Below are 10,140 nucleotides of genomic sequence, written 5' to 3'. Positions count from 1 at the left end.
GCTGAGTTTTGAACTTGAGTTGAGTTGGGAAATTCTATTGTTTGAAGAACAAGATAATCATAGATACGTGTAAATAATGTGTAGTCCAAAATAAAAATGTTCAGAAACATAAAAAATGCTATTATATATATATATTTTTATCACTCATTTCTTCAACTTCCATTTATAATTTATTGCAATATTGCAGCTGCGTTTTGAGACTTTTGAGCAATCCAATTATCAAGCAACTACTTTGGCCTTGAGGCCAGACGAAACCTAAGGTCGAAACATAGTGGAGCAACGTAAGTAGAGGCACAGAGGAAAGAAACACTACTTTATGCTTATTCCGTGGTAGAGAGTATCAAAGAAGGCAGCAGCTGAGAGTCAAGATTGGTATAGTGAGGTCCACGTTATAATGGCAGTGGAGAAAAATAGGAGAACGACGTTGCCGAACTCCGTTCTTGTCAATGCCTTCTATAAACGGTGGCTGATACACGTTTATTAATGTAATATTAACTGTTTATTCTCGTTAGAATAACCAATTATGATTTATTAAGCCACTTTGTGGCTTCATTTATTATGTCAATACCACTTTAATGTTGACAACATCAACGTCTTATTCTTTCAATTTCTCCACTGTCATTATAACGTGGACCTCATGTTATAGATTACCTATATAGTAAGGTCCACGTAATAATGTCAGTGTTGGATCAGCATGGTATTGCTATCATTCAACAATATCTATCATTAGACTATATTTATATATATCATTTTCGGACAATCTATCTAAATGCGGGAAAGGAACAGTTTTGGCCTTTAAGCCTGTTGTTGCATTCCCAATCATTCATAATTGAGAATATATTGTATCTATCAATGTATAAATAAATTAATAACAAAACGAATAGCGCTATTTCTTTTCGCTTTGCTATGTTGCCAGATCGTCTTTTTACAGTGTAGAATAATAATTAGTTAACAAAATATTTCATCTTAATTATGAAATTATTGAAAAATATAATTTCTTACACATGGAATTAAATTATTGGAATTATTTAGGATGTTTTGTTAAATGATAATTATAATTCTTACTAATAAATAATTGGTTATTCCAAACGAGAATAAACAGTTTAATATTACATTAATGTCTTTGCAGAACGAAGTTACTTGAAGCCATGAACAATAACGGTTTGCCATCAAAACTATTAGCTGGTGTCGGCTACCCTGAACGAGACATACTCTAGGGTAAGGATAGGCAAGTCTGTTGGAAGGCGTTTTCCTTTGAAGTATGGAGTAAGGCAGGGAGACGCTCTCTCGGCATTGTTGTTCAATTTAGCTCTGCACGAGGCAGTGAAGGACATTGCACATGAAAGTACTGTTGTGAATAGATTGTGGCAGGTCTGTGGATACGCAGATGACTTGGTCATAATAGCAAGAACGTGCCGGCCTTGAGAGAGCTTTCACTCTACTGGTGAACAATAGTGTGCCAATGGGTTTGAAAATCAATGAGGCCAAGACAAAGTATTTAAGAGTGTCACCAGCCGTAGTTAGGGGAGCTACTAGAAATATGAAAATTGGACCCTACACATTTTCAGCAGGTGGATGACTTTGTAACCTGGGAACGCTTGTGACAAGTAGTGGTAAGATCACGCTGAGATACAAAATAGAATAATGGCAGGTAACAGGTCATTCTATGCAAGTATAAAGTTATTCAGTCTCGACTACTTCAAGAGCTACAAAGGTGAAGTTGTATAAGGCATTAGTCAGGCCTGTAGTATTCTATGGCTCTGAGACTTGGGTACTTAATGCTGGTGACATGGAAAGGCTACGAATTTTGAAAGAAAGGTGATAAGAAGGATCCTTGGCCCTGTGTGTGAAAATGGACCTGGAAACGGAGAAAAAATTGTGAAATTGAGCGTTTCTTGGGCAGTGAGGATATCGTCAGATTTATCAAGGCTGGCAGGATTAGATGGATAGGACATATGGTAAGGATGAATGATGAAAGAGTTGCAAAATGTATATGGAGGGAAAGGCTATACAATAGAAGAAGAAGAGGTAGGCCTAGGAGTAGATGGACGGATGATGTGGAGAATGATTTAAGGACGCTTGGAGTTCGTAACTGGAGAAGGCAGGCACAGGATCGGGAGAGATGGAGGGGCTATGTCTGGGAGGCCAAGGGTTGTAACGACCTGTAGCGCTGAGGAGTAAGTAAGTATTACATTAATGAACGTGTATCAGCCACCGTTTATAGAAGGCATTGACAAGACCGAAGTTGGCAACGTCGTTCTCCTTTCTTTCTCTATTGCCATAATAACGTGTACCTCACTATAGCAATCGACATAATTCTTGTCTAAAAAATTAATTACCACATATTATCTTATTCATCAAGAAAATATAGAGTATTTTCAATTGGAAATTGAATATAATCAAATATATTTATTGATAAATACGATAGATAAAAGATTAGATAGAAAATGATCTGGCAACTTTGCAGAGCTATATAGGATAGCACTATTTTATTTATTCAATGATAGATAAGGATAGCAACATCAATGTTATTTCATTGTATTAGGATGTATTGCACAACATCTATTTCTACAAGTTTTTATTCATAATCTCAATCAACTGAGTACAGCCTCATCCTTCCAGTATAAAACTGGTAATGGTTTTAGTCGATTAAAACTCAAAATTTGATATTAATTTGGAAGAAAAATAGCAGAAGGACTATCTTATTATTTTATCATTCACTGTTATTACATTAGTGTCATTTGCATTGTAAATAAATAAAAGATTAAGATCTGTTCAGGTATTTTTAGTCGATTGTTCTAGTTGATAAGATTACCACATGCAGCTCTGTAATTAGAGACGCTTTCGAGTACATAGTAGGTTATTGCCTACTTGACGGAGAATCGCTTAGCAAACTTTCATAACTGTATCAGTGCGGCCGCTCATAAAAGAGTCTTGAAAAGCAGACAGCCAGTGCATCATAACCTCAAAATCATAATACTTGGATTGATTTGAATTTTGATTAAGTGATTACATAATATGTTTGTATTTCTTGCCAGTTTACAATAAAACTCAAATTGTGTTTATTCATCTCATAGCCTACTCTATGCAACATGCTAATAGATTTTTGTAATGAAGGCTTAGTTGAATCAATTTGGTGCAGTGTATCAGAGAGCGATGGTTATTGTGTAAAAAATCTTATTTCGTTGGATAGTGTGAAAAAACAAAAAGGATTCCTTGCAGAAAGATTTATAAGACCTCCAGTGTCAATATGTATAAAATTTGTGGAGCACATATCTATCAATCATGTAGTTTTATACTCTTCAAATGGTTCGCAGACATCGTCGGGTGTCGAACTTTTTACTGGAGATACTGAACTTATTGACAAATTTCTTGCTAAAAGTTATCTAAATACTGAAAATGGGTTCATATTTCATCGCTTCAATGATAAAACTTTGGAAGTTTCACATAAGAATCTTTTCAAAAGTTCATTTAGAAGTGCCAGGTATTTGAATGTAAGATATTTGAAAGTTAATATTATTAAAACTAGGAATACAACAGTTCCAACCTTGAGAAAAATTGAAGTTTGGGGGAAGTTGAGTAACACTTGCTCAGATGATATAAAGAATAAAATATCTAATGTTTGGTTAGAAATTAAGAAAGCTTCTGAACCTCTCATCAGAATGAAAAGAAAAATTACAAACGTTGAAAGTCAACCAATTCATAATGACAACTCTTCAAATATCTGTGAACCAATACCTGATGAATTTTTAGATGCTATCACTTACGAATTGATGGAAGTTCCAATGGTTTTACCCAGTGGAAAGATAGTAGACCTGAAAACTTTGGAAAGATATAATTCTGAACAAGAAAGCTACGGTCGTTCAGCAAACGATCCCTTTACAGGAAAATTCTACAGTGAAATCAGTAAACCGGTTTACAGTTCTTCATTGAAGTTGAGAATTGACGAATTTTTGTCCAGAAATAGTAGCATTGACGATTTAAAACACTCATCAAGAACTGTAGGACTTCCAAGTGGACGTGCCAAAGTTTGTCGACTTGTATCTAAGGATACAGTTAATGAACTCAGCGTAGAATCAAGAATATTGAACAGTGATTGTTCTACTCAAACTAGTAGTCAAAATCGAAAACAGACTTTTTCCAATAAGCCTATACAAATAGATCTGAATGATTCAAAAGATAAATCAAGTTCTAAGTTCAACATAAGTTCCTTCGACTCTTTAAAAAGTGATAGTCTGAATGCATCTCTCAAACAGTTTCTCTCAAAAAGTGCTGTGAACAATCGCGAAGATTCTGAACGAGTTTGTTGTTCTGTTTGTGGTACAGAAGAAAATTTATATCAAATTCCTTGTGAACATTATATGTGTCGATCGTGTACTACAGTTAGATTAGCAGACAAAGAAAGCAGATGCTCGAAATGCTCCACTCCATTCAAATCCAGTGATATTGTGAAGACTCACTCCAGCACTATTTCTTCCAACTACCGTATTTCATAACAAGACTGATTTTGCGATCACCGCCGTCATGACGATTGCACCTAGACTGGTTTTTGGCCGGCAAGGATATTCGCAGTAAGTCTCTTCTCAATGGTGTAAGTGCACGTCCAGTGCCAACATTCCTATTATCAAATTTTTGGTTGGGATCGATTTAGTATGTTATTTTGAGCACAAAAATTAAACGGCGCTCACTATTGTTTTTTAAATAAACTAAGTTCAAAGTAGCACAATTTTACATGCATTTAACCTATGGGTAGCAGCCATTTTCATCATTGAAATCATCAAATTATAATATTCCTAATCTGAGTTTTCCTAACCCAAAGCTTTTCCTAACCTAAGCTTTCCTAACATAAAGCTTTTCCTAACCTGAAGCTTTTCCTAACCTACAGCTTTTCCTAACCTACAGCTTTTCCTAACCTTAGCTACTTATGGTTGCTACTTATAGGTTAAATGCATGTTAAGTTTTGCTACTTTGAACTTAGTTTATTTTAAAAACAATAGTGAGCGCCGTTTAATTTTTGTGATTTTGTGCTCAAAATAACATACTAAATCGATCTCAACCAAAAATTTGATGACAGGTATGTTGGCACTGGACGTGCACTTTAGCCGAAAAACTAAAGATACTCCTTGTAGTATTTCTCTCCCAAATTCAGATAACATTTTCAGATAACAAGTCCAAAATAGGGTTATGATTTCACTTTACTAAAATTTAGTCCATTTTCACTCAAAAACAACGAAAACTAAGATTTTTAAATATTGACGGCTGAAAACAAAATAAAAAACAAAAATATCACACTCAAATCACCACTAATTGGAAAATTTTTGAGTAATTTTTCAAAATTTAGAGCCAGAAAAACCACAACTAACTATTCAGCACAGCTGATTACAGTTCATTAATTAATAGGTACTATAGTTTAGGCAAGCTACTATAGTGAGGTCCACGTTATAATGGCAGTGGAGAAAGATAGCAGAACAACGTTGCCGATCCTCTGTCTTGTCAATGCCTTATGTAGACGGTAGCTGATACAGGTTTATTGATGTAATGTTAACTGTTCATTCTCGTTTAAAATGATCAATTATATTTTATTAAGCAAAAAATTATATTTTTCAATAATTTCCCAATAAATTTTTATAATTAAGATAATATCTTTTGTTAATTAATTATTAATACAACATTGTTAAAAGAAGATCTGGCAACACAGATAGATAGATAGATAGGCTGCCTTTATTTTAACCTGGAGGGCGAAGTTAGGGCGCAGCCGGCCCTCTCTCCCACTTAACCCTCCTATACAATTCTAATGCATCTACATCAAAACATAAGGAAATAATCTCTTAAATTACAGCAAAGCGAGAAAGAGATAGTGCTATCCGCTTTGTTGAATGATAGACAACGATACCATTGCTAACCAAATACTGCCATTATAACGTGGACCTCACTATAGAAAGCTCTCCTGGGATTTGGACCAGACCGCACATACGTAGCGGATTTTGCATCGTTTTTGCACTAGCGGTGAACGATTCTTCTGGCACTCGCTTAAACGCTTGTATACATAAGCTAAGAAGTAACACATATATAAGAGCTGTCTGCCGTCTATAATATAAGAGTTGTCTGCCGTCTATAATTTAAGAGTTGTTTGCAGCCAGTAGGCCTATTATCCATTAAGCCTAAGAATAATTAGCCTACATTTTCCAAGACCCCGTCTCGTCAGAAGATTCTTTAGCCGCCAGTGCAAAAACGATGCAAAATTCGCTCTGGTCTGGTCCTTACCTAAGATAGGTAAGATGGAGATTCGCTCATATCAATCAATTCAGTATTTATTTATCACATTGTGTACAAATACTTAACATGAGGAAAGGCACAACAGGCTCATGCCCAAAACTGTCCCATTTCCAATTTTTACTACCTATACTGTCAAAATCAAAATGTTGGTTATGTCACCTTCACTTTTCAAATTTACGCTCTTCAATACTCAGATAAACGAGAACATTTTGAAAAAAAATAGATACTATTATTGTGGTCGAAGCCATACGAAGAGTTTCTAGATTCGGCAAGGCAAAGAGCTCTCTTATTGAATGAAAAAGACTGAGAAATTGTCAAAAAATCACTGATTTATTGATAATTAGAAAGACCGGTTTCGGTTATTACACCATTGTCAATCTCTGATAAACAGCCATTACACCATTGTCAATCTCTCAGTTTATCAGAGATTGACAATGGTGTAATAACCAGAGATTGACAATGGTGTAATAACCGAAACCGGTCTTTCTAATTATCAATAAATCAGTGATTTTTTGACAATTTCTCAGTCTTTTTCATTCAATATGAATAATTACCACAATATCAACTTCTCAACTACACAAAAAAGCTCTCTTATTGGCTGATTCCCGAACGCCAGCCCAATCAGCTGATTCAGACAAACAGTGAGCCTCCTTCCCTGCCGACTCTAAAAACGCAGTCAGTGCAAAAACGCCTGATGAATTGCTTCATGTGGCTTGGTCTCAAGGGCCAGACCACATTGTAGTAGAATTAAAACAACCTCCGACTTGGATGGATATGTGGAGCACGGAAATGGAGGGAGATGGAGAACCCAGTACCAGATCAGTCAATATTACAGTGATAGTCATAGAAAGAAGCGCAGAAGGCAGTAGTTGAATTTCGGGTATTACTTAACAATAATTTCAAATGTGCCAATATTCATCAATCATCTTATCCAGTAAATACTGTTAACTTAACCCAGCAATCACTGCAAGAAAGGTGATTGGAAACTTTAGATTTAGTTCCATTAATTTAGCGTATGGCAGATACACAACAAATATATAGCTCATGAGTCTCAAATGCCTAGATATACACTGTATATTTCCAATTTCTTTAAGATGTTGTGCAGTTTCCGGTCAGGAGAACATAAGTTTGTCTGACCGCCATTATCTGCTAGTCCATTTAGCGTTACCCAATGTGCACCATGGAGGCGAACTAGCGTTACACATAGTTAGGTTAAAAATATGATTGCTGGAACAATTTTGAGGTTAATACTCAATTTTCACAGAAAAAAAACATTTTTAAAATCATCTTCGCCATTACAAATGTTCAAAATTACTTAGAATTGTAATTTATCACATAAAAACAATCCAAATATAGAATTTCTGTTTGAAATTTGCACCTAAAAAACAGTTTAGCTATGTTGCTAAGTTTTATAAAGCTGTTGGAATTACAACTTTAATAAGTTAAAATATCATTGTAACATATCGGATACATATCGTTGTCTTACATGTCATTGAGCCATCTATATTTCTATTTCATTAAAATAGAAAATTTAAAAACTGTGAGTTGCATGCTAAAACATATATAATCCATCACTCCACGTTGCTGGTTGAACATGGCTGCTATGACATACTATTCACCATAACGTTAATAAATTTTGCAACAGTTGACTGTTTGAAATATTTTTCGTCTCAACTTTGTTCAACTGAATATTTATGAATGTGGATTTGACAAAAATAAAACTGTGTTTATTCAATTATGGAAAAAATCCACAATATCAATTCTCATTCAACAAATTTAATCAAATAATTCAACTATTCTTGTGAAAGGTGTCCTTTTTTCCTTCCTGAGGCGTATCTAAATACGTCAAAATCTTTCTCATAGTATCAACTTGAAAAGTATCTCATCAGATTCATTCTGTTTTGCTACTCGTACAAATTCAAACTTCTATTGCTGTGAGAATTGCTGCTGATCTTATCAAAATTGAAGTAGTTTAATTTTTCCTTTTGTGTTTCAGTTTATCCTGGTTGACAAAGAAGTGATATCGCACCCTCAAATGTGAGTTTTGCCGTAATACGTTTTGAGTTAATATTCTAATTAATGTTTTTCAATAAATACATAATATTTTATCAAATCGATTCTTTTCTGTTTTTATTAAATTGTAGCCCCTGTTCTTGAGACTGCATATTTTTCCAATTCTGTTGATACGCATCTCGTCTTAGGTTTCAACTATATGGACGTCTTAGATGCGCTGCATTTTTTCACTCGTAGCCGGATACATTGTCTCTTATGGGGTGAACTATATTAGCGAAATCCATATTCCGATGCTATCAGACAAACTTTAACATTACAGTACGGTAATCTGAAGACGCGCATAATAAATTAAGCGCATCCAAGACACCCTTAGGTGGGTCGTCCACTAGAACCGTTTTCGTCGGAACTAGCATCGGCCGAAAACTACCGAACTCGTCCGAACGAACTACCAACAAAGAAATCTATAGATGCTCGTCCTTTGCAACAGGCTCATACGGCCGTCTCCGGCCGATCAAGTTTTCGATCCGAATTGAATGGGATTTTCCGGCTCTATCCGGCCGAAGTCGAGCTGAGACAACATCATCCTTACCTCAAAATTGTTTCACAGTCTTGTCTGTTTTTTTGAAATTGTTCTGTTTTATAGAGTTTTAACTGTGGACAATGAAAAGTTGATAAGTTTGGTTCAAGAGCATGTTCCATTGTGGGATATGGGAGACAGAAGATATAATCGTCGTGATGTTCAAAGGAATCTGTGGATAAAGATTGCTGAACAAATGGGATCTGAAGATAATATTATTGTAATGAATAACTAATTTAGTAGATATTTGTTTATTGAATTTTCAAATTCTCAATATAAACATTGTTTATGAAAACTTTTGGTGGCTATGATAGTAGTTAATTCAATAATTAGCAACCAGCCAACTACTGAACTAGACTGGCGTAAACAGTTCCAGTGGACGACCATATTCGGCCGGCAGATTCGTCCGATCCAACGGACGAACGGATCGGTTGAATACGGCTCCAGTGGACGGTTACCCTTATAGTTGAGCCTTGATAAAATATATAAAAATCCTCCCCCCTCAGCATCTGCTTTGCCTACTCAGTTGGTGTAAATGTGGCTGGATTTGAACTGCCAAGACGGACGTGGACGGCCCTCAACAGGGTCAGAACTGGCCACGGGAGTTGTGGTGCTTCTCTTAGGCCCGCCGCAAAGTAGACCCACGCTAATCCACGTAAAGCTACCCACTCCGTGGGATGTTTTGTAAACCATTGCTAGGTTTCTCTAGACATCTGTGTAATACATGCAAAGAATAATCCGCTTGTCAGCTGATTGAATTCAATTCTATTGCAATGGTTTGCAAAACATCCCACGGCGTGGGTTGCTTTTCGTGGATTAACGTGGGTCTACTTTGCGGCGGGCCTTAATGACTGGGGCAGTTTACCCTCCCCTGCTTGTGATTGTAGAGAGGCTAGACAGACGATGAAGCACATCATCAGAAATTGCAATCTACGTGCCTACCAAGGCGATTTGAATGATTTTATCTCGGCTTCTCCACAATCACTATACTACATTGACAACCTCGACATCAAAATGTTATATGTTTGCAGTATTTTATTAACCTGACAACGGTTTCATAACCAGATTTTTCTCCGACTACCTATGTATTTGTGTGCGCCTATATATGCCAAACGCTAATAATAATAAAACTCCTCATACAGGGTCTGTATAGTAAGTAACCGGACTGACCTCAGGAAATTTTATTTTATTGGCAAAATTGTTCAATTTTTCTTTAGGAATCTTCAAAGTAGTCCCCCCCATTGGAGTCGATAACACGCTGATACCGGATTTTC

At 35.9% G+C, this 10,140-nt stretch overlaps 1 protein-coding gene across 1 annotated transcript; it reads left to right on the top strand.

The window, feature by feature from the left end:
* Positions 1-3,046: 3,046 nt before the first annotated feature.
* Positions 3,047-8,393, top strand: LOC111057278 (RING finger protein 37). The gene is made up of 2 exons (XM_022344706.2): positions 3,047-4,571; positions 8,273-8,393. The coding sequence occupies exon 1, from the start codon at positions 3,093-3,095 to the stop codon at positions 4,494-4,496; it is 1,404 nt and encodes a 467-aa protein (XP_022200398.2). The 5' UTR covers positions 3,047-3,092; the 3' UTR covers positions 4,497-4,571; positions 8,273-8,393.
* The last annotated feature ends 1,747 nt before the right edge of the window (positions 8,394-10,140 follow it).

Source organism: Nilaparvata lugens, chromosome 5 (genome assembly GCF_014356525.2).
Source record: "Nilaparvata lugens isolate BPH chromosome 5, ASM1435652v1, whole genome shotgun sequence".
In the NCBI taxonomy this organism is placed as follows: domain Eukaryota; kingdom Metazoa; phylum Arthropoda; class Insecta; order Hemiptera; family Delphacidae; genus Nilaparvata; species Nilaparvata lugens.
This window is presented reverse-complemented; position numbering and strand designations above follow the sequence as displayed.

Bases quoted from the DNA above. Each gene is read 5' to 3' on its own strand.
- LOC111057278 (XM_022344706.2), top strand. From the start codon at position 3,093: ATGCTAATAGATTTTTGTAATGAAGGCTTAGTTGAATCAATTTGGTGC.